Source organism: Salvelinus sp. IW2-2015, linkage group LG4q.2 (genome assembly GCF_002910315.2).
Source record: "Salvelinus sp. IW2-2015 linkage group LG4q.2, ASM291031v2, whole genome shotgun sequence".
Lineage (NCBI taxonomy): Eukaryota > Metazoa > Chordata > Actinopteri > Salmoniformes > Salmonidae > Salvelinus > Salvelinus sp. IW2-2015.
The window spans coordinates 8,318,828-8,344,608 of record NC_036843.1 but is presented as its reverse complement, the minus strand read 5'-3'; the positions used below and the strand labels follow the sequence as shown (position 1 = coordinate 8,344,608).

At 41.7% G+C, this 25,781-nt stretch overlaps 2 protein-coding genes across 3 annotated transcripts in view; one reads left to right on the top strand and one right to left on the bottom strand.

Moving 5' to 3' along the window:
- Positions 1–224: 224 nt before the first annotated feature.
- On the bottom strand, positions 225–7,145 carry LOC111963230 (zinc finger and BTB domain-containing protein 18.2-like). Of its 2 annotated transcripts, none has more exons than XM_023986535.2 (2): positions 6,979–7,145; positions 225–5,628 (listed from the first exon to the last, which is right to left on the bottom strand). In XM_023986535.2, exon 2 carries the CDS (start codon positions 5,612–5,614, stop codon positions 4,040–4,042), a length of 1,575 nt encoding a protein of 524 aa, XP_023842303.1. In that variant the 5' UTR covers positions 5,615–5,628; positions 6,979–7,145; the 3' UTR covers positions 225–4,039. The 2 variants fall into 2 exon arrangements, with proteins under 2 accessions (XP_023842303.1, XP_023842302.1); XM_023986534.2 differs by lacking the exon at positions 6,979–7,145 and adding an exon at positions 6,046–6,941.
- A 4,244-nt stretch (positions 7,146–11,389) lies between these two features.
- The window catches only part of LOC111963228 (RAC-alpha serine/threonine-protein kinase), a 49,991-nt gene continuing 35,599 nt past the window's right edge, over positions 11,390–25,781 (top strand). Inside the window, exon 1 of the mRNA XM_023986532.2 lies at positions 11,390–11,586. The gene's annotated coding sequence lies outside the window, so the exon portion shown is untranslated. The remainder of the gene's footprint in view (positions 11,587–25,781) is intronic.

Sequence of the window (25,781 nt, the reverse complement as noted above, 5' to 3'; positions counted from 1 at the left end):
TCCTTGACAATATCTAAAAGGTCAGTACTGGAAAAATCAAGTAAGTATTACTTCTTCAATTTCCCATGACAATGATTATACATATTTATGGAGGAAAATCCTTTCTCCATTTAGTATGACTGTCAGTAAAGAACAAAACACAGGGTTGAAGAACTAAATCAAAGTGGCCAGAGCTGTACACATACACATGATGTTGAGGAAACACAAGAAAGAATCCACAAGAATCACAGAAAAGGGTTCTGTTTAATCTATGCATAATTTTAATAAAAGACCTAACTCAAGATTGTCACATCTCCACAGCACGCACACACACAAACACTCGGAAAGCGCAAACAAAACAGAAATAAATTGCCTCGAGTTCTACAATGTCAATTCTGCATAAGATTGTCCCCTAATCTATAAACCACTAACACAGAAGCAATTGATTACTATAAAATATACCTTTCTTATTAAAAAATTATATTACATTCTAATGGCACTTCTAAAAATTCTATTAAAAAGATGTCCATTGACACTTAGTAGCATCTTTCATTTTACAAATCAAAATTGAGACAAATGTTGCACAAGAAACAATTGAATAAATATTTCTCATGATTACACACAATTTCACAGTCTTAACCTGCCAAAGACACAATTCCAGTATTAAATGTAACCTAATACTCAGTTCTAGACCGTAAAATCCTATAGCATGAATTAGGAAAACATAACCCCACGATCAGGAGCACCGGCATGAGTTTTCAAACATAAATTAAATCTATATCTCAGTGTTTCACATTAAACATGACATCATATGGAACACAATTAGGTTCATTCCTAAACATGGACTTGGCTTAGAGCCAAACAAAACAAATAACTGCCTTCAGTTTGCTTAACATTACATTGAATTCCTGATTTAAAAACTTTTACAAAGATTTCAAAACAATGGGCTTTGTTGACATTTTGATACCATGAATTAATTTTTTAAATAATTAACAGAAGTTTGTATGGTCATCACAGCAGTCTGTGGCAAACTTACAGTGTACAAAAAGGGCAACTCCAGGGGCAACACTTGTGTCTGCAAGGCACATTCTGTGATGATCCTGGAGATATAAATAATGACTGAGAAACCAGCGAGAAGATTTTACATCGTTTTATAACCCCGCACAGCTGCATGTGTACATGAGAAAAACAATAAATCATTGTTTCAACGGCATCATGCAAAAAAAAAAAAAATCAAAAGTGAGAAAAATACACGAATGAATCTACATTCCTGTGTTTTGATTGAAATACCACTCATTGTTAACACTACATGACATTTCTGAAAACACACAGCTTCATGAAATATTGGGAAACTCATTCCAGTGGGAGGATGATGAAATAGGTATAACTGGATGTTAATAAATACTACCTACATACTACTTTTCCTATTATAAAAATCTAATTAATCAGTGTTGCAATACCTCAAATCAAACAGGTTCTTGAAACATCAACAATTAAAGAGAGATTGTGTTGATTAAGATGCTATGGAGTCGCTGTGGTATCCTCTCCACATAAAAGAACAATGAAGCACTTATCTAATGCATGCTGGGAATTGAGGGCTGTTCTTTGATGCCTCCAGACAATGCACCTGTTTACTGTCTCCCAGATCTCCCATTGCTAAATGCATTTCTCACATTCCAATGGCTCCATTCAATACGAAAAGTGCAAAGAGAGACTCATGCTGACTTTTTCCCCCACAGCGAAAGCAGAGATGCAAAATGATCCCTTGACAACTACCTGGGACAGGAGAACAATGCTCGTATTGTAGGATTTCTAGAGATATTCTATACCATAATCAGTGTGTTTGGGCTTGTGAATAACTGCTTCCTCTGCTGAAACAGCAGTCATAGCAATATTATTCCCTTTTCTGATATGTAGTGAAGAGATGGCCTATGAGACCTTAAATATAAAAAGGAAACCAAATTCACTGGAGTGACAGGAAAAGGAAGCCCAAATCAAGGGGGAGGGAAGACATTAAACTCTTCCCTAAGAGATTGAAGCCTTCGTAAGACACCTTGCTTTCTCAACTCTACATGTGTTCTTGTAATAAAGAGAAACAACACTGATAAATAGAATATATATTTACATTAAATATACAAATAGTAAGAAATAGCAGCCTAGACAATATCAGTGTTGAAACTATATGCATGCTCAAAACAAGTGCTTCGCTACGGTTGGTGAGACAAATCTTGAATACTTAATTTAAGAATTCTGTGTAAGATACATTAACAGACCAATTCATTACAGTAACAGGATTTGCAGAAAGTAATAAAAACATCCCCAATACCAAGGCAAGACATCAACAGTCTTTCAAGCTTAGAGAAATTAGCTCATCTTAACAGATCACACCTAAAGTAAACCCTGAACCAAGTTAAACTAATAAATAATTCTGATCAAGTCTTCTCAGGACAGATTAAACTAATTTATTGGACTTTTAGTGCTACTCACCTTGTAGGAATCCATAGGTATAGCATCAAAATGAACCCAACTACAATGAAACCCTTCCAACACATAACAGGCTCAAAGTACATATTCTGTCCAAGGACTCTGTCAAGCTAAGTTTCACCAAAGGTTTCACTCAAACATTATCAGTAGTACTTCAACATTAACAGAAAAATAGATAGGACAGTATAAGAGTAAATGCAAGGGGCGAAATAAACTGATGAAGTTCTGATGAACGAACAGCGTGGCGACAAGATATCCACAGTACACCATCTCCTCAGAGAAGCACTGAGGCACACAGAGTATATATTTACCACCTCACCCACTCTCTGCCCTGTCTATCGGGGCATGCCTCCAGCATTATTACATGGACAGCAATGGAATATTCACATGTGGTTACCCTTTCTTTTACAGTGCCGAAATACAGAAAATTAACCCAGAAATTGGACTTACTAAGTAGAAGTCAACCGGTAATCAATAAAAGCTTGATTTATGGCACATTTATTACATTTTTCTAAGTACACTGATTAGTCAACTGGCATACTATCACAGAGTGACCAAGTTATTTCCTGGTATTAATGCACTGTAAACGGAAAGTGCTAACCACGTTTTTGAAGGCCCATAGTTTAGTTGTATTGATGGCAAGAGGTCTCTTGCTTGCCTGAGAACAGCAGGAGTGTCAAGAATTTCAGTAGGCACCAGTGATACAGGCATTCTTTCACTTCATAGTGAAACTGTATGCATCATGCTAGAGTGTAAAGGTGATAATACAATTCACTTCTAATGTTCATTCAGCAGCCTGATTCTAAGCAAGCTGTGATGAACATTGAAAGGCCAGTGCAGCAAAAAAGTAATTCCTTCAGGACAAGCTCCATTTTACTATGATATTAAAAACCCTTGCCACTCATCTTTCTTTTAGTTCTCTATTCTAGGTAACATTATTTATGGTCTGCTTCATCCCTACCATAAAGAAAATGTAAATACTAGCTACCCCCCMAAAAAAATCCAGTATTCCAACTTCAAATATTTTTTCAGTGCCTTTTGATATTTGTTCCTGTTAAGCAAGTAGACTAATAAATAAGGTTGGATTTAAAAAAGAAAATATACTGCTACTCTTGGACGGTTTTTGTTTCTCCTTCCCCATGTGCACTACTCAGACGTTGTTCATCCATTCAGGATATTGTGCTAGAATTTCCTTGCACATAAGGTATGTACATAGAAATGTTTCAGCAGAACACTCTTCATCCAGCTCAGCAGTACCAATACAGAAATAGACAAGTGCAACTGATTTGTCCACCTTTAACATACAGTACATCCAGCTTGAGTTGAAAAGAATGTTAGTTTTGTGCAACTAAATCATATAGGCCAATGTCAAAGCCCAACATCTTTCCAGTGAAATCCAGTTTTGTGCATTCTAAAGTTGCTACAATTTAACTTAAGAAATGCCACAGAGTAGAATTCCAAAAGGATATGTCATTATTCATTTGTGAATATGTATAACTAGAAAAGTATACGCAGTAGTACTCAGGGAGTGATAAAACGTTACTCTGTCTTATTTCATGGCACTGGTGAGAGGGGTTTATCCAATGGCGAGGGTCTTGACAAGGCCACAGTGGAACTTGCGGATGTGGCGGTACAGGTCCCCAGACTGGGTGAAGCGCCGCTCACACCACTTGCAGGCATGAGGCTTCTCACGTGTGTGAACCACGGCATGCCGGCTCAAGTTATGAGAGTACTGGAAGCTCTTGCCGCACTGGCCACAGGTGTACGGCTTCTCGCCAGAGTGTGTGCGCTCATGCCGCTTCAGGGTGTACATGCAGGAGAAGGTCTTGCCACACTGTGAGCAGGTGGGAACAGAGCCGTCAGGGGAGAGCTTGGAGCGCGCCCCGTCCTTCTCGCGGAAGTGCGAGCTGAGGTGCAGTTGGAGCACATGGGGACTGGGGAACACTTTGCTGCAGAGTGGGCACACACACACCTGTTGCCCCGGGGGCAGGAGCACCCCACTGGAAGTGGAGATGTCCGAGGAGGCCAGGTCATCCTCCTCCTCACTGTCCCCCAGCAGCCTCCCCCTCCTCTCCTCGCCCTCTCTGTCTCTCGTGCCCTCCCTTCCCCCACAGCTCTCCCCCTCCTCCATCAGGTCTTCCTCCTGGGAGAGCAGGGCCGCCGTGGAGCCGTTGTTGCCTGGGAAGAGGGCAGTGAACCCTGTCACCACTGAGCTCCTGGCACTATTCCCAAAGCGCTGGCTCTCCGGGCTCATCGGCTCACTGTCCTCCTGCTCTGACAGCAAGTCGTGTTCGTCTTTAACAAGTGGCTCAGTGCCCTGCTGCTGGCTGTCGAGGGCCAGCTGTCCTGAGACATAGGAGGGGTGTAAGGGATCTCTGCTAGACAGTGGCTTGAAAGACAAATCCAGAGCACAGTCCATGTCATCTGAAGCCCGGGACCTCTGGGACAGCAATACTGTGGAACTACTGACATCAGCTTTTGTTTTTCCAGCTGTTTGGACGCAGGGCTCGGCCTCTGCTGACACATAATTGACACCTACAAGGTCCGGGGACCTGCCAGGGTGACCATTTGCCTTCTGCCTGCTCTGTGCAGACCTATCACAATCTGTGACAGCCAGCCTGACTTTGCTGTTGTCCATGTGAAACTCCTCTCCCGGGGGGGCTCTCTGGTGCGGCTGCTGTGTCCGTGTCTGTCGCCGGCCTGGCCCTGGCTGCTTGCTGTGCAGCTCGCTGTCTGAGGAGTTCTCCAGTGTTATCCCCTCGCTAACCTTCTCATCCAGGGTGGATAGTTCCTTATCTTTCAGCTTGCTTTTGCACACTTTCACTATATCATACATGTGAAGGTAACTGGCCGCAGCCAGGACATCCTCCACTGGCAGAGTGTTGAATTCCAGCTTCCCCTCATACATAAACTCAAGGAGCAGACTGAAAGCCGGGGCTGTCACAATGTCACTGTTCAGATGCACAACGTCCCTTTTGTCTGGCTGGTCCCTGTAGAAGAGATGGAAGTACATGCTGCATGAGGCCAGCACGGCTCTGTGTGCTTTGAATCGCGCCTCCCCAACGAGAACAGTGCAGTCACAGAGGAAACCTTGGTGACGCTGCTGACTCAGGCACTGCAGCAACTGACGGCTATGGTCTGGGAACTCCATTCTTCCTTCATAACCTGATGAAAAACAGGAAAAACTGGATATTGAATAAACGAAATGCAGCCATTTAGAGGGTGCCACAGAGAGTTAACAACTCATCTGGTGTTTGAGGCAACTACAAACAAAAGTATCCCAACCCCAAAGGAAATGTACAGGAAAAATAATAAAACTTGCAGAAAATGACAAAGTAGTCTATCACTGGAAAGCAAACATTGGCAATCAAAACGGGAGACTTCCACAGTTGTCAACAAAAAAAAGTTAAAATTGGACTTAATTTCGCCATTACAATATGGTAAATATCCTTTTCATATCGACTTCTTTACGCATCAATATGCCTACTTAATCAATGTAACATTTGTATATTATTAAGATTTCTTGATTACAACTTGCGGTGTCTGTTTATCAGTGTTATCCAGTAACTAAACGTCTCCTACCTTTCTCTCCAGTGACCAACAGCAGTCCGATTAGTTGATCATTAGTTTTTGCGCTTCCCATGAAAATGCGGACAGAACGGACCGGGCACAGTCGCACACACAGACCAAAACTCTGTCTATTCGGCTGTTTGTGTTTACTGAACAATCATGAGGAACCGTTCAATTTACCTAGAACGCAAAATAGACAGACAAACACTCAGGCTTGTGAAAACCAGCACTCGCCCATCGGGCAAGGTTAAGAAAAAAAACTCGGGGGAGTGAGTAAACTGGTGCTCTGTTCGCTAAATACACTGCAAGCTGTGGAGTCAGCTACTCTGACATCACCGCATTGGAAACGCTACCTCCAGCTGTGCTCCCCTTACCATATGTTAGTCTACTCCGAATCGAGCTACGTACAAAAGAGAAACTTGTTTCAGAGGTTGCATCAGTCCCAGCACTAAAATATTAAACTTTTTCCGACAATTCGTCTATTATTCAAGTAACAAAAAACACTTGACAACAGTCAATGTGGTTAACTTTATAACGCGTCGTTGTTCAATTTACGCACTGGTCAACCAGACTTTATATACAAAAAAAAACCTTTCTATTGGTGTAGCAACATTTAAAGTAAATAAAATAGCAATAGACCAGACGAAAAGCACAAAAGTCAATGTCCATATCATACTTTTAATTAGGCCTAACCTATAATAAACCCGACCATACAATAATTTACTTTACGCGCACTAGTTTGGCCTGTTTTAACGTAAGGAAAACTACAAGCAGGCAAGAACGCAGGAAGATAAGCCTACATGGTCGTAATGCATGGCATGAAGCCTTTAACAGCAAAGGAACTCAGCAACTGTCGCTGACCAAGCCAACTGCGCTGCACGGAGGTAGCGCTGGGTATTATAACTTTCGGTTTCAACATTTTCATTGTCAAAACGCAATACTTACAGATATTTGCCAAGTCACCGTATTTTTCTAAATGTTCCGACGTCCTTTCATGATGTTAGGCCAGATGTTCGCAGCTTCTCCTGTCGTTTCTTTAGCTCAGTTCGACCCAGGCAGGCAAGCTGCACTCAGTGCTGTGTGTCAAGCAGGTTGTTAATGGACCAGTCTCGCGATAACGCCTACCACAATACGTTCTGTACTACTGCATGAACTCGCACAGAGGCAGCAAGTAGCAATGTTCCTTGATAACACAATTTGACCTAAATCCATCTCCCTTTTCTGGAATATGTCCACCTGGGAATTGATTGACACTTTGAAAGACTTATGTGCTTAATATGTGCCAACGTGTCTTTAATGTAGGTCTATATGGAAGAGACAGTTATGCTCCGGGTCTATATATTTGAATCTGAGAAGGAGTCAGAACAATACATTTGATAGGTTATTCCAACAGATATGTATTTTATCTTGTTGGTAAAATTTATATTGGATGGGGTGGAATTCCCTGGCCCCAGAATACATCTAACCATGAAGCTATTGCAACTTGCCATAACCCCAACTCTCTGTCACATCTATGAGAACATATACATTTTGATATTTTCTTTTGGACTGATGGAACCTGTTCAATTAACATGTTTATTTCTCAATGAGGAGTTGATCACAAGCAGTACTGTAGTGGTAGAAGTGGGTATACTCTACTTTGGCAAAACATTTCCCAACGACCCACCCAGTGAAGGAAACAACCCGCCCGGTCATAGAAAAATTCTATGACAAACAGTGACACACACTATGAATGACCTAAAATGATCAATCTCATATTGGTCTCTCTCAGTCAGGACAACCCAAGCTGTATTGTGTAAGTAGGCCTGCTATTGAAATAGATTAATGAGACTGTCAACTGCATCAGAAATTCACAGGTTTCAGATTTTTCCAAACATTTTCTGCTTTTTAATAGAAAAACAACAAACTTGGGTGTCCTAAATCCATAACAATGCTTAAACCACATCAGGAGACCACTTTTGAGGTCTGAGAAAAATCKAAGAAATGTCAAACAATTTGTGTAGTTACCCTTTAATTCAACTGTGCAGGTACCTAGCACTGTTGTTTGGTTAGTGATGTTTCTATAGCATACATTAAATGGTGTTTGCAAACAAATGGCCACTGGATTGATGCAAATAATCATATCGTTCTGCCAGGTAGGCATAGGCTGCTCTGTAGCTAGTTAACATTTAATTGAGACGTTTTATGGGGGGGAAGCCTTTCCATCTACCAGTTAGGCCTATGATTAGATTTGCTATATTTTTTCTGTTCCTTCATTGTTTGAAACCTGGAAGTTTTACTTTATATTATGAGCCATGTCTTACCTTGCTTCAAAGTAGCCTGTAGGCCAAATCCCACCACAGAAACGTGGAGGCAAATATTTTATAAAGACTTCCTCATATGCACTCTCCTGTTCTCTGTAGATCTCTCCTGTTCTTTCAACATTTCAAATGGATATTTCTATCTCTGTCCATGAAACCGCTCGCATGTGCAGTGAGCATTTTAGAATAGTGTTTTCTGACTAATTGCATTTTGGAACATTTGAGCGTAGGTCTACGGCCGTGTGCACATTTCTGTGCTTAAAAGGTGAAGAAATAATAGTTGATCATCATTTTAATCTAAATATTCTGATCTGTTCCATCAGCTTTGTTCACTGATACAGAGTATACTTCCACGACACTACTGTGACCCATAGCATGAGGATTAAGAAGTGAGCATATTCAATGCCCACAAACAAAGTGGGCATACAGCATGTCTCTTCTTGAAGTTTGAAGGAATTTGTAACTAGCGCTAGCACAATTGCTAACTAGTGTTAGCGCAATGACTGGAAGTCTTTCACTTCCAGTCATTGTACTAACACTAGTTAGCATCGGTTCGTGGAACTACCTCTAACTTGCTTCATGCTGGACACAGAGACAAAAAAAATGGTATCCATAGTATCCCTTTAATGGATTTCTAATTCCATATTTTCTAAATAGATATGTTGAGGTAAAGAAGTTTCTCATTCGTTGAACATTTAAATTGCTAGAGTTTATAAATTACAGTACAGATAGGGGCTTCAAGGTGCAGCTGCTCATCTTGTGCCCCCCTCCCTACCCACCCTGCAACTGCTTCAGTCATCTTTGCCCTATGTTCCAGCTGTTGTGTGTTTTGAAGGGCCATTTGCGGCTACTCTTTGCCCCTTGACACAGAGGGGAATGAGTAATGTGACGAGAAATGTCAGGCACTGTTCAGAAGAGGCCATGGTTAAAGATTCTTATCCAGTTCTGCTTTATTCCATTTTAGTCTACCATTGACATTACATCTATAATCACTTTGGCATCTTGTTCCAACCCTTGTCCACATGAACCTAAGCAAAGCGTAAAAGAACAGAAGGTATATTTCTTTGTGTTCTCTCTTCCTGTAGGTTGATATTGATTTTAGTAGTAAAAATATCCATGATCTATTAAAGGCATGTCAAATCTTTCTGCCCTGGGTTCTAGCCTCACAGATGCAGTCAGCAATCAGTAATGGAGGGATGGTGGTGTGGTGTGTGTTTCTGCGGTGAGACAAAGCAGTGGTGGTGCCCAGGGACTGTGGCCTCTGAGAGAGCCTCAGCATGGTAAAGTTTCTCACACACACACAGAGAGAGAGAGAGAGAGAGAGAGAGAGAGAGAGAGAGAGAGAGAGAGAGAGAGAGAGAGAGAGAGAGAGAGACCTTTCTGGAGGTTAATTCCTCCTCTCTGCAATCATCAATGGCATTCTCCCCCAGAACCACTCCTCACTCAGACAAAGACCCTGCATTCCTCTGCAGTCTGCAGCCAGCTCAGCCAGGCACAGTTGAATCATATCACTAATTTGGACCAATGGGCTCATCAGGGGGCTGGATGTAAATGACCACTGTTTACTTGAGGGATTTATACATTTTAAGCATGCTGCCTAATTGTTACTATTTATATAAAACAATTTGTTCTACTGGTTTCCTCCCTAATGTATTGAATTGAATCTTGAATAATAATAAAAAAGCAACTGCGGTTTTGTTTTGTTTTATCATGAATGCTATTGTATTGGTATTGGTTGACACTGCAGAGTTAACTGTATGAAAATCATACTCTCTCTTGATCTGAGCTTTTGCTTTGAAGCTGCACACTTCGATGCTCCTATATATCCTATACATATTTAGCAGCAGGACATCAGTTGTGTCTTCTTTTACATTATCTCAAATATTGAATGCAGTATTCAAGTTTTTCCAAACCATATCATTTGACACCAAACAGATTTAATGCTTAGCAAAGTATGTGAGTAAATAGCTATACAGAAACATAAATAGCTTATGTCAGATGGCAGCTACACTGTCTGCTTTTTCTCTTTGTTTTTGAACAGATAGAAAGAGGAAAAGAGAGACAGGCGGTGAGGAAGCAGGATTTATGCTTGTCTGGTAGAGCAAACTAAACATTGTCCTTTGACCTTATGAAAGAAAGATCAGTAACATCTCATGGTAGGATACACCACTACACTACTCTCCACTAGGGCAAAGTTTCAATCCAGGGAGGACGAAGTCATCACTGAAAAACAACAACAGGAGGTTATTGGTTACAGTCGGTCAGCCCGGCTTCTATGAGGTTATTGCCTACAGATGGTAAGCCCTGTTTCAAGTTGTGAAGATCTCATTTACAGTACAAGTGACAATGAGGGGAAATGGCACAGAACTGGAGGGGGAGGCAGGAGGTCAATAAATGCTTCATCAAAGGGGGAGGGTTGCCAGTAGCCCCATCCTCCTCCACCCGCCTGCCGTTGTGATATTACTCAATTATTACGCAACCTTTCAACAAGTCTCTGTCAAAACAAGTGTGTTATTGGAGGCAGCACATTAATATGTCTAATGCTAAACATAGGACTGGTAGTATCATATGCGGCAATACATTAATACATTATTATGAACCTTTGTTCATATAATAAGAAACACATGGTGCAAATACAATATACATTCTCATTGGATCAGAACGTTATGATATTTGACCAGATAGGCTATCTGTTGGTTATAATTTTCTAATTAGTTATGATTAGTTAAATAAATGTTAAATAAAAATAAATAAATAATGTAGACTACAAGCATTCTGTGGACTAGGCTATACAATATCCAGTATCAGCTGATCAAATTGATGACAACACTGTCAAAGTGACGACAGGTGAAATTATGCGAAAATGAAGCAAAACAATATACTTTTAGAATGAGATGCCTCTGATGTCTCAACCTATATACAAATATTTATTATCTCCAAATATAGAGAAAAAAAAGCATATATTCAGAATATTTTAGAGTACCCTATGTTAATGTTGGCCTATGCGAGCCACTTTTCATGTAGCCACTTCTGTGGATCACTGACGGGATCATTCGGCGCTAGGACCTGGGGGATTAGTATGCCACAGAAGCATTGCAGACAGAACGTTTGGGAGGTGTAGTGGAAGAAAGGCGAGAAAAACGGAGTAAATGAGAGCACGTTTTGTCCAGATTATTGAAGGATTTATCAACTAAGTAAATCGCCGAAACAGCTCATTATAATGCAACGGACACACTATTGAAATCCTGTCCAGGTAAATGCCTACATTTTGTTTCTCGTGTTGACTGTGAGGTTGACTGCTGCTATAGGGGCGGTCCCATTGTATTGCATAGGATGCGGTTACTCTCACTCACGCTGCCCTGCTAGGCCCCATATCCAGTCTAAAATCGTTAAATGTGCGCCTAAATTGAAGTCCATTCGTGAAAACTGTTTATTCCCGGGTGTAGTTATTTTTACTGGTGAAGTTATTTAAGTGTTCAAGCTTTAACCTTAGTAGAGGTTGTGCCTCATACAATACTAAAATGGGTTATTTTAACGTTGCAATTTATTGAGAGCTTTTTGAACTGGACGCTTATGTCAGCCTTTGAGACAGCCTACAAGGCAGGTCGGACATGTTTGACGTTTTTACTGCACTTTAATTTCATACAAGTCACCTACTACAGGAACTATCCGTTTATAAATTAACTTTATGGACATTTTAAATGACTATACAACGGGTCTTAAAAACAAACTTTGATGTTTGTGTGGGTGGCCAGTGCAAACTGCAACTCAGTCATTAATTTCTCTGAACGTTCAAGACAATTTATTTTGTTTTCTAATCTGTTCTTCTGTATGTCACACGAGAAGAAATATATTTTACTAGCTTCATTCCAAGTTCCACGATATTTTAAATTTGGATTATCTGAAGGCAGTCAGCCACGTTGTTTCATAGCGATGCCTGAAACCGTACACTACTTGATACAAAGCACAGCAGCAGCTTGTGACATTGGTCTGAGGCTGGTGAAGTGATGTTGTTACTGTTTGACCCTGTCCTTCCTGGGAGATGCTGACCCCCCCCCCCCCTTGTTGATGCAAACGTGCCACCAGTTGAATGCAGAATCTGTGGAATGTTGTTTGAAATCAGCCCTTACATAGTCCGGCTTATTGTGCCCAGTCTGAGGCCTGTATGCCACAGGATTTAAGAGAATAGTAGTGTGAAGGATCTGCACATTGCCTGGCCATCAATGCACATCATATGACTGTCCTTTTCTCCCCAGTCTCTCTTTGTCACAGTTACAACACTGCTTCCGTCCATGTGGCTGCAAGCAAGTTGTTTACATTCTGATTTTCAAGCCCTCAAGTCAGCACCAACAGCATATAATGGGATTGTGGGATTCCATGTGCAGATACAAGATGCTGATGAAGTGTAACCAATTGTTAGATTTTTGAAGAGGAGACGAGTGAATGTTAGAGTTGCTGCCTTTCAGATTCAGAACATTTTGGTTATTGAACTACACTAAGTGAATTGGATTTACACCTGGTAATGGAATTACAGTAACGGAATTAAATCATGGGTCCCCGATATGTACTACATAGAAATGCATAATTATGGATATGAATGTCATTCTCCTAATGTTTCACAATTTTGGACATTACAGTGAAACAGCACAGTAGAGTTCAGTGTAGTAGAGTTCGGTAAAGTATGGTATATTGTACTCTACACTACTGTACTATATTTTTCTTTACTTTATTGTACTGTATTCTATTGTGCTCTTCTCACGGTACTGTATTGTCCTGTATACTTTACTGTGCTCTACTCACTACAGTGCTGTGCTATCCAAACTTGTGAAACATACATCTGATAGGATCAAATTTGGTCCAGACCTGTCTCTTTCTGGACGTTAACATCAAGGCCTGGGTGGAATGACCACATTTCTACTACTTTTCAAAGCCCATTCACTATAAGATGCAAATAAACAAAGCCAAAGATGGCTGCGCCCATTGCCTGAAAAATCTGAACTTAGTTTGGCCACTTTTCAGCATATTACATATCTTCGATTAACTTGTTAGTGTATACATGACTTGACAAGTCATTTACTGTTTTTGACAAATCGCAAATAAAATGTTATCACCTCACAGATCATCACACCAAACACTAGCCTACTGCCTAGCCTAACTGTAGTGCGAAAGCTAAACACTGATGAAACCATTTTAGGGGTGGAGGGGGTTCATTTCATTTGTGGGGGATTTCAAGTCCAAGTCCAACAGGACAATAACCCAACACACCTCCAGGCTGTGTAAGGGCTATTTGACTAAGGAGGAGAGTGATGGAGTGCTGCATCAGATGACCTGGCCTCCACAATCACCCGACCTCAACCCAATTGAGATGGTTTGGGATGAATTGGACTGCAGATGTGGCCGATGTGAAATGGCTAGCTAGTTAGCGGTGGTGCGCGCTAATCGTGTTTCAATCGGTGACGTCACTCGCTCTGAGACCTAGAAGTACTTGTTCCCCTTGCTCTGCAAGGGCCGCGGCTTTTGTGGCGCGATAGGTAATGATGCTTCGTGAGTGACTGTGGTTGATGTGTGCAGAGGGTCCCTGGTTCGAGCTCAGGTTGGGGTGAGGAGAGGGACGGAAGCTATACTGTTACACAGAGTAAAGGAAAAGCTGCCAACAAGTGCTCAGCATATGTGGGATCTCATTCAAGACTGTTGGAAGAGCATTCCTCATGAAGCTGGTTGAGAGAATGCCAAGAGTGTGCCAAACTGTCATCAATGCAAAGGGTGGCTACTTTGAAAAATATATTTAGATTTGTTTAACACTTTTTTTGGTTACTACGTGATTCCATATGTATTATTTTATAGTTTTGATGTCTTCGCTATTATTCTACAATGTAGAAAATAGTAAAAATAAAGAAAAATCCTGAAATGAGTAGGTGTGTCAACTTCTGACTGGTGTTTTATACATTTATTATGGGGAGTTTGTATTGTTTGAGAGTTGAAGCATATCTGAAACGTAAATCTAGGTTCTCTGCCTGCTGATGTTTTAGGTTTGACAAATGTCTTAGTTCTTTTCTGATGTTTTAATGTTTGTTGTCAAACAATTGTATTTATTGTAGTCGTGCTTTTTCTTACTACCTTTTGGAAGAGGATGTTAACAGCCATATTAACATAATTTGTGTTACTTGCAAATTGATTAATACATTTGAGTGATTTGTCATTTTATTCTGCCGATTTGAGCGCTTGAATGAAATTTCCCCACTCTGGAGCCCGTCTGTATTTTTGATTCAGTTTATACAGCTTACTGGGCTCTCTCTCTCTCTCTCTCTCTCTGGGTTGTCCAATCATTTTCAGAAACACATTTATTTGGTTATGGTCTGAAAGAGGAGTTTTCTTCCTGACAGTGACTGCATTGATAGAGGGGTCCACAAGAGTGATTGCATAATCAACTACACTAGACCCAAGAGCTGAAGAATATGTGAACCTCCCCAAAGTGTCCCTCTGATCCTTCCATTAAGCATGTACAGGCTTAATGCTTGACAGATATATTAGCTCTCTACCACATTTGTTAATGGGACAGACAAGGTTGCTACTTTGTATAATGGTTGGTGGTTTGTACAGAGTGGTTTGGCCCAACACATGGTTGTTGCACTGTGGGTCTATACAGTCAGGCTYGGACCCAGTCCTAGTGTTCCAGCCTCCACACAGCAGCACATTTCCCTGCACCTGGAAATGGATGTTTTCTGCTTGAAGGACATTAAAGAATTCCTCATCGAAATATAGTGATTCTGCTGGAGTAGTGTAAATAGCAAAGCAAATTCTCATCAATCTACATACAATACCTCATAATGACAAAGCGAAAACAGGTTTTTAGACATTTTTCCACATTTTATTAAAAACTTAAAACAGATATCTTATTCAGACCCTTTGCTATGAGACTTGAAATTGAGTTCAGGTGCATCCTGTTTCCATTATCATCCTTGATGTTTCTAGAACTCGGTTGGAGTCCACTTGTGGTAAATTCAATTGGTTGGACATGATTCAGAAAGGCACACACCTGTCTATATATGGTCCCACAGTTGACATTGGATGTGAGAGCAAAAACCAAGCCATGAGGTCGAAGGAATTGTCCGTAGAGCTCCGAGACAGGATTGTGTCGAGGCAAAGATCTGGGGAAGGGTAGAAAAAACATTCTGCAGCATTGAAGGTCCCCAAGAACACAGTAGCTTCCATCATTCTTAAATGGAAGAAGTTTGGAACCACCAAGACTTTTCCTAGAGCTGGCCGCCCGGGCAAACTGAGCAATCGGGGGAGAAGGGCCTTGGTCAGGGAGGTGACCAAGAACCTGATGGTCACTCTGACAGAGCTCCAGAGTTTTTCTGTGGAGTTGGGAGAACCTTCCAGAAGGACAACGCTCTCTGCAGCACTCCACCAATCAAGCTATTATGGTAGAGTGGCCAGATGGAAGCCCCCCCCCTCTGTAAAAGGAACTTGACAGCCCGCTTGGAGTTTGCCAAAATGCACCTAAAGAACTCTGACCAAGATTCACAAGATTCTCTGGTCTGATAAAACCAAGATTGAACTCTTTGGCCTGAATGCCAAGCGACACGTCTGGAGGAATCCTAGCACCATTGTGACGGTGAAGCGTGGTGGCAGCGTCATGCAGTAGTGATGTTTTTCAGCGGCAGGGACTGGGAGACTCGTCAGGATCGAGAGAAAGATGAACGGAGCAAAGTACAGAGAGATCCTTGATAAAAAACTGCTCCAGAGCCCTCAGGACTTTGGCGAAGGTTCACCTTCCAACAGGACAACAACCCTAAGCACACAGCCAAGACAACGCAGGAGTGGCTTCGGAACAGGTCTCTGAATGTCCTTGAGTGGCCCAGCCACAGCATGGACTTGAACCCAATCGAACATCTCTGGAGAGACCTGAAAAATAGCTGTGCAGCGACTCTCCCCATCCAACCTGACAGAGCTTGAGAGAAACTGCAGAGAAGAATTGGAGAATCTCCCCAAATACAGATGTGCCAAGCTTGTAGCGTCATACCCAAGAAGACTCAAGGCTRTAATCGCTGCCAAACGTGCTTCAACAAAGTACTGAGTAAAGGGTCTGCATACTTATGTAAATGTAGTTTCTGTTTTTTTTATTTTATACATTTGCACACATTTCTAAAAAACAGTTTTTGCTTTGTAATTATGGGGTATTGTGTGTAGATTTAGGTGGGGGGAAAAAATATATAATTATTTTTAGAATAAGGCTGTAATGTAACAAAATKTGGAAGAAGTCAAGGGGTCTGAATACTTTCTGAATGCACTGTATACCTTAATTTCCCAAAACTCTTAGCTTTCATTTTACACCCAATTTGATATGCCTCTGAACTTCAGATGTTGTTGCTCATTGGGTCCTTTTCGATGGAAAGGCCATACTGTTCTAGTGTTTCCCCATATTAAAGGTGWATGTTATGGTTTTCTGGGTAGCTGTGTTTTTGGTTTAGCTAGGTTTCTCAATTTCTTTCCTAGGTTTTTGCACGCTACAGCAAACCATTTCTCATTGCTGTAAATGTTCTTAGGTTTTCTCCTTGAATTTTATTCAATTTTATATGTTAAGCTGTTATGTCAAATATACTGTTCAGGCTTTCTTACTGCTAAGTGTATACCTTCACTATTGCAGGGAAACATTTTGTCCAGAACATTTTTGGGGACATTTTCTTGGATTGGATATCTTCCATCTATAGCATTTCTTAATAGCATCCAGTCGATTGGGCTTTGATGCCTCATGGTTGAGTATTGCTCTGTTCAAGTAGGCTGTGATTTTGCTGTGATCTGATAGGGGTGTCAGTGGACTGACTGTGAACCCGCTGAGAGACTCTGGGTTGAGGTCTGATAAAGTAGACTGTAGTACTGCTGCCAAGGGATGAGCTGTAGGTGTACCTACCATAGGAGTCCCCTCAAAGAATAGCTTTCACTATGTACATAGCCAGCGTGCGACAGAGCTGCAGGAGTTGTGACCAATTTTGGGGGGTTAGGTTGTTGTAGTTGTGTCTAGGGGGGGGCGTATGGGGAATGGAATGCTGTCCCCTTCAGGTAGGCGTTTGTCCCCCTGTGTGCTGAGGGTGTCAGTTTTTCTTAACCAGTTCTGGCTTTTAGTTCACCACAGACTAGTACAAGGTCCCTGGGCCTGGAAATGGAAATGGTTGAGCTCCCCCTCTAGAATGGAGAAATGGCTTCATTGAAGTATGGGGATTCTATAGGGGGAATATAGGTAGCAAACAGGAGGACATTTTTCTCCGTTGAGATCATTTCCTTATTTATTTCTAGCCAGATGTAAAATGCTCCTGTTTTTGATTTAATTTAAGTGTGTTAGGTCTCTCTCTCTTTCTGGCTCTCTCTGGCTCTGTGTGTGGCTTCCCTGCTGCATGACACTGATTTGCATTGAATGGGGTGGCCCCTGGAGCGAGAGCCAGAATGATGAATGATTGAAAGGCAGGGAGGGAGAGTGAGCAAGGCAGGCAGGCGGGGCCCACTGGACCATGTGACCTGCTGTCAGGGTACTGGGTTCATTCAGTGGCTGCAGTGGTGGCTGAGTCCTGGCGGTGTCCCAGCTTTTCCACAGCCCACAGTAGCGACGGCTGAGAGTCGGGAGGCTTGGTCTGGGTTTGTGATCACAGTTTGAAATGATCTCAATGTGGTCTACTCTGCTCCAGTGGACAGGCCTGCTCTCAGTCAGTTTCCCTCAGAGCTTTGTCTCTACCACTGTGACAGTCCCAGCCACCACCAGAGAGGACTGCAGAACAATGTGCTACTGCAATAATTGAATACATTTGATTCCAACACTGTGTTTCCAATGAATATTGCTTCACTCATAACGATTTGTAACATCCATTGAATTGTTTAAAGGGACCTATCAGGCTGGCTTATTGGGGGATGTGCAGTATTAGGCCCAGGGCTCCTTCAGATGTGACTAMCTCCCAGCCTGTCAATATCTACTCTGCTTCCTGTTGTTGTCCTCAGCACCCAGTGATGAGGTCACGTTAACCGGCCTCTTTTTTGATGATGGGCTGATGGCGCTCTGGAGGATAAGTAGATTTCAGTGGATGGTATGAGAGTCATCTACTGTGGCTCCCTCAACGGGGCTGGCTATATAGTAAAAGGCATGGGAATTGATTGTGCTCTGCATCCACATAAAGCTCAAAGATGTCTTTCTATTCCATTTCACGGGATGGAAAGGTTGTGTCTTGATGGTGGAACAGGTTTCCCCCCTGAAATGGCAGTGAAACTGATGGCCCATGGAAGGGGATTTCTGCAGGCCCTTACACTGGTCACAGGACTTTGTCATTAGTTTAGAAGTGGTTTCCCCTGGGCTTCCGGTGATGCAACTTAGGAAATGGCTGCCTAGTTTTTTGTACTGCACGTCGGTTGGGTATTTCCCCCCCCTAAATTCAAGTATTTACTCTGAGCATTATAATAACTTACGTAAAAAATGGAAAAGGGGAAAATAGGAAAAGGTCGCGGAGCTACAACAACAGCCAATAACAAGACCGCAGAAGATATAATCGTCAATGAACCTGAAATGGCTAATGCTAGCGCAAATAAGATAGCAGCAGCAAAAGATCCCTCATTTCGTGAGGTGATGGAGGAATTGCGCGAGGCGCTCACAGGCTTACGAGAGGAACTTCGAGAAGATGTAAGAAAATAACTAAATGAGTTCAAGAAGGACATTAACCAGAAACTGGAAGAAAACTAATTAGAACTTCACAGCATATCTACAAGAATGGGGGACGCAGAACAGCGCATTGGGGAAACGGACACATGGAACTTCGCAGTCAAGGAAATACTTGAACAGTCACTGAAAAGCCAACACACACTACAGGAAAAAGTGACAGAACTCGAAGGTTTCTCACGTCGAAACAACATTAGACTTTATAACGTAGTAGAAGGCGAAGAAAAGGACTCTATGCCCAACTTCGTGGAGGGTCTATTAAAGGACATACTTGAAGAYGACACTAACCTGGGAATGGAGAGAGCACACCGAGCTCTGGCCTCAAACCCCCCCAGCGGCGCCCCACCAAGATCCATAGTAGTACGGTTCCAAAAATTCTCAGTCAAAGAGAAAGTCTTACATGCTACCTGGAAAAAGCCAGATAACTTCCAAGGCCAACGAGTGTTCTTTGATCATGACTACGCGGGAGAGATACTGAAAAGAAGGAAAGAATACACCCCCATTAAGAAAGCACTTAAAGAGAAGGGTATTCGCTTCCAAACACCATACCCGGCAAAAATGCGGGTATTTCTGGAAAATGGCCCGGTTACATACGAGCATGCAGACGAGGCGGCTGAGGACCTGAAGTCAAGGGGCTTCCCAGTGGAGTATACCGCCAGGAGAAAGGCGACATCACCAGCGGAAAGACTCGAGCAGGCTCTCCCATGGATCGTTGTCGACGAGCAGGGTTTCCCTCTTTCTCCATGACCATCTCGGCGAGAGGACGTTCACATCCGAGAGAGACTCGGGCATTTCCAACGGGAAGATGTAAGACACTGAATCGGATTTAACATAATTAATAGTTACCGCGAGCTGTTAAGACTCTGGGTTGTTACGGTTGACATTGCAATAGGTAAAATATCTCCCCTATGTTTCCCCCAATGCTGAACAAGGGTGAGTAGCCAAAAGCATGTGTTCTTTATGAACACACTAAGTAGCGTCACGTTAATAACATATATATTAGCTAAGGATTAATGACACTGACAATGGGGCGACAGAAGGGCATATCAAGGGGAGGATTCATGATATGCACGCATGACCGATATAGTTTTCACTTGTAATTAACCGATGTGTATAAGCAGCGAAATAGGCGTCCTTATTATTTTCCGTTCCACCAGGTCTTGTTTGTGACAACATCACGYATTTTCATATCTGAGCGAGGGGTCCATCCTGCGGACAGGCTCATCCCCTCAAACCCCAGAGGCAAGAGACAGTCCTCTGAMATGGGAGTCCAAATACCAAACTATTTTCCCACTTTGGTTTACTTTATTATCGATGCATCATCGGGAATTTAAGGTCATAAGTCTCAATGTAAACGGACTGGGGAGTGCCATCAAGAGAAGTAAGGTAATAGCAAAGATGAAACGGGAGAGAGTTGACATAGTATTCTGGCAGGAAACGAACGTATCCACACCTGAACACGAGAAACTCAAGAAAATGGGATATAGGAACACTTTTTTTCCTTCTTACAAAATGGGTAGAAGGGGAGTTGCAATCTTGATCCCAAATTCAGTTAATTTTGAGTGTATGTCAGAAATAAAAGACAAGGAGGGTAGATTTATACTTGTTAAATGTAAACTGGATAACAAGGAAGTTACATTAAATAATGTATACGCACCCCCAGGGAGTGACATGGTCTTCTACAGGAAGGTGTTTGATTTAATTGCCACAGAAACCACTGGCACTCTTATCTGTGGAGGGGATTTTAACACAATTCTAAACTCAAAATTGGACAGCACAAATCAAAATAGGAAAATGAGCCTAGTTGCCAAAAAGATCAATAGGAGACTGCAGGATCTAGGACTGCTCGATGTATGGCGTGACGCCCACAAGTCCGATAAGGAATATACTTTTTACTCAGCCCGCCACACTGAATACTCCAGGTTAGACTACTTTTTTATGTACAGTGCAGATAGACACAGGCTTAAGGGTTGTAGGATCGGGCAGAGCGACTTATCAGATCATAATGGAGTTTACCTTACTCTACACCTTGATAGCAAACCAAGAAATACTATATGGAGACGTAATACAAGCATGCTGAATGATCCAGCATTCAAGGAATCAATAAAGACAGAATTGAACATCTATCTGGAGAATAATGATAATGGGGAAGTATCTCCTGCTATATTGTGGGATGTAGCTAAGGCAGTTATTAGAGGAAAGATCATAGCCACATCGTCTCTCAAGAAAAAGATTAAAGCACAGAAACTGCTGAAATTACAGGAAACCCTAAAACTTAGAACAATCATTTGACAAAGCAAAGCATTTGATTCAGTCAATACAAAGACCCTCTTATATTACGAGAGATCCAAAAGGTAAAACAGGAAATTGACCAGATTTATAGAGAAGAAGTAGAGAAAAAGCTTAGGTTCCTKAAACAACGATATTATGAAGCAGGCTCAAAGGCAACCAAATTACTAGCATGGAGACTCAGGAAACAACAAGCACAGAATACCATTTTCAAAATAAAAGACCCCAAAACAAAAAAGATCACATGCAAATTAGATGAAATACAGAATGCATTTGAATCATATTACACAAATCTGTACAAGCAACCAGAGAAGGCAGATGCACAGACAATAGAGCACTTTTTGAACTCACTTGATCTCCCCTCAATTGGGACAGAGCAAAATGATAGACTAACTTTAGAAATATCCACCGACGAGATTAATAAAGCAATATCTCAACAAAAAGTCAACAAGTCTCCAGGCACTGATGGCTTCCCTTCAGAATGGTTCAAGACCTTCAGAGAACAATTAGCACCTCTACTTAAGGCCTGTTTTAACTGGACTCTGAGGGGGGGGGTCTCCCACCGTCATGGAGAGAGGCCATCATATATATCTGTAATCCCAGAAGAGGGTAAAGATAAGAAGGAATGCAGTTCATATAGACCTATCGCAATTCTTAACACAGATTATAAACTATATGCATCAATAATAGCCAAAAGAATGGAGAACATAATCCCAGAATTGGTTGACGGAGATCAAACTGGTTTCATACAAAATAGGCAGACACAGGAGCTACACTACAAGGAGAACTATAAGGAGAACACTACATGTCATGGACCACATTACTCAGAATAAGACAAGTGCAATATTAATCAGTCTAGATGCAGATAAAGCATTTGATTCAGTGGGATGGGATTACCTATTCCAAGTTATGGAAAGATTTGGTTTCAACAAAGAAGTGATACATTGCATCAAAACATTGTATTCGTGTCCGACCGCTAGAATAAAGATAAATGGACATTTGACACGAACGATAAAATTAGAGCGAGGGGCAAGACAAGGCTGTAATCTTTCACCCACGCTCTTCTTCTTGTACCTCAAACCATTAGCACAGGCAATAAGACAGGACCCAACCTTAGAGGGAATAACAATAAGAGGCAGTGAACATAAGATATGTATGCTGATGACGTTCTGTTATTCCTTAAAGACCCAGGCGCAAGTGTACCTACAGTGGGGAGAACAAGTATTTCATACACTGCCGATTTTGCAAGTTKTCCTACTTACAAAGCATGTAGAGGTCTGTAATTTATCATAGGTACACTTCAACTGTGAGAGACGRAATCTAGAAAATCACATTGTATGATTTTTAAGTAATTTGCCTTTTATTGCATGACATAAGTATTTGATCACCTACCAACCAGTAAGAATTCCGGCTCTCACAGACCTGTTAGTTTTTCTTTAAGAAGCCCTCCTGTTCTCCACTCATTACCTGTATTAACTGTACCTGTTTGAACTCATTACCTGTATAAAAGACACCTGTCCACACACTCAATCAAACAGACTCCAACCTCTCCACAATGCCAGACCAGAGAGCTGTGTAAGGACATCAGGGGTAAAATTGTAGACCTGCCACAGGCTGGGATGGCTACAGGACAATAGCAAAGCAGCTTGGTGAGAAGGCAACAACTGTTGGCGCAATTATTAGAAAATGGAAGAAGTTGAAGATGACGGTCAATCACCCTCGGTCTGGGGCTCCATGCAAGATCTCACCTCGTGGGCATCAAAGATCATCTGAGGAATGTGAGGGATTCAGCCCAGAACTACACGCGCAGGACCTGGTCAATGACCTGAAGAGAGCTGGACCACAGTCTCAAAGAAAACCATTAGTACACACTACGCCCGTCATGGATTAAAAATCCTGCAGCGCACGCAAGTCCCCCTGCTCAAGCCAGCGCATGTCCAGGCCCGTCTGAAGTTTGCCAATGATTCCATCTGGATGATCCAGAGGAGGAATGAGAGAAGAGTCATGATGGTCAAACAAAAAATAGAGCTTTTTGGTCTAAACTCCACCTCGGCCGGTTTGGTAGGAATAAAGAAGGATGAGTACAACCCCAAGAACACCATCCCAACCGTGAAGCATGGAGGTGAAACATCATTCTTTGGGATGCTTTTCTCAGAAGGGACAGGACGACTCATCCGTATTGAGGGAGGATGGATGGGGCCATGTATCGCGAGATCTAGCCAACAACCTCCTTCCCTCAGTAAGAGCATTGAAGATGGGTCGTGGCTGGTTCTTCCAGCATGACAACGACCTGAAAACACACAGCCAGGGCAACTAGGAATGGCTCCGTAAGAAGCATCTTCAAGGTCCTTGGAGTGGCCTAGCCAGTCTCCAGACTGAACCCATAGTAAAATCTTTGAGAGGAGCTGAAAGGTCCGTATTGCCAGCGACAGCCCCGGAAACCTGAAGGATCTGGAAGAAGGTCGTGTATGAGGAAGTGGGCCAAAAATCCTCTGCTGCATGTGTTGTGCAAACCTGGTCAAGAACTACAGGAAACGTATGAACTCTGTAATTCTAACGAATGTTTCTGTACCAATTTATTAAGTTCTGCTTTTGCTGCATTATCAAATACTTATGTCATGCAATACAATGCAAATTATTACTAAAAATCATACAATGTGATTTTCTGGATTTTTGTTTTGGATTCCGTCTCTCACAGTGTAAGTGTAACATAGATAAAAATTACAGACCTCTACATGCTTGTAGATAGGAAACCTGCAAAATTGGCAGTGTATCAAAATACTTGTTCTCCCCACTGTCATTGATGGATGTTTTACAAACATTTGGAACATATTCAGGGTATAGTGCTTAACGTACACAAGACCCAAGCCCTAGTATATAATTATACCCCACAGAAAGAGCTGAAGAGTAGGTATAACTTCACCTGGACCTCTTCATCCATTAAATATCTTGGAGTATATCTACCAAAAGATACACCCAAACTTTATTGCATGAATTACGATCACATCAACAAGAAAATATATGATGACCTAGACAGGTGGAATTCACTTCCCTTAGATCTTAGTAGTAGAATTGAAACAATCAAAATGAACATCCTGCCGAGGTTACTGTATTTGTTCCAGTCACTGCCCATAGAAATCCCACCTAAACAGTTTAGGGATAAACGGATATCAAGGTTTATCTGGAACAGTAAGAGACCAAGAACTAGATATACAACATTATAATTACCAAAAAACGGTGTGGGTATGGCCTTACCAAACCTAAAAGATTATTATGTGTCAGCCCAATTAAGACCTCTGGTGTGTTGGTGCAATTCAGAATACGAATCCAAAGACATCGAGACTACTTTGACAGAGATACCCATACAGTCAGTTTTGGGAATTACAATAGACAAAATCAGTGGATTAATTTCTCTCTGAAGACATGGTTTAGGGTAGTTAAGCAAAATCATTTAGACAGAGAGATCAAACTGCTGAGTTGGCCCGCATACGACCCCAGCTTCATCCCTGCAACTCAGGACAGCAGATTTAAACAATGGACGCAGAAAGGCATCACATCATTCAGTACAATTATAAGGAATGGGAACCTAGATAACTTCCAGGACCTAAGTAAAAACATGGCTTGGATAAACAAGATTTTTACAGATACCTACAAGTTCAACACTATTTCTTAAGGGAGATAAAAGKGACTGACCCTCGAGCACCTCCAAAATTAATCCAAGTATTCACTAACGCATTCAACTTGGGGAGTAACAAAAAAACGATTTCAAATCTCTACTTGGGTATTCAATCMTCAAAGAAACATTCTACAAACTATATTAAACAGAAATGGGAGGAGGAACTTAACATTGAAATAACTGATGAAACATGGTTGAACATATTAGAGACTCAACAAAGCTCCACCAACTCAAGGTCATGGAGAGAATTCTGTTGCAAGAATGTTATACGTTTCTTCATAACACCTAAACTGAAATCAAAACAGACTGGCTCCCTACACCCTTGTTGGAGAGAATGCGGGCTATTGAGGGTGGATCACTCTCATATCTTTTGGACTTGCCCCGCAATCGAAACTTACTGGGGAGAAATAAGATCTAACATTGAAAAAATAATGGGATTTCACATAGAACAAACATTAATTTCTTTGTACTTGGGTGAAATACCTGATAACTTACACAATAGAGAAAAGTACTTCTTGAAGGTCCTACTGACAGCCAGTAAAAGGCTATCACTAGGAAATGGCTACAAAAAGACCCTCCCACAGTGACACAATGGATAGACATTGAAATACACACAGAAATACACCACATGGAGCGTATGACCTTTGCTTTTAGAACTCAACAGGCGAGAGGTCAAGAATCCTGGGAAAAATGGGTTTCGTACTTGGAAAAGGTCTAATCCAAAGATGTCAATGTAACTAATATGATGATATGATGATGAAGGTATCATCACTGTAACTGCCAG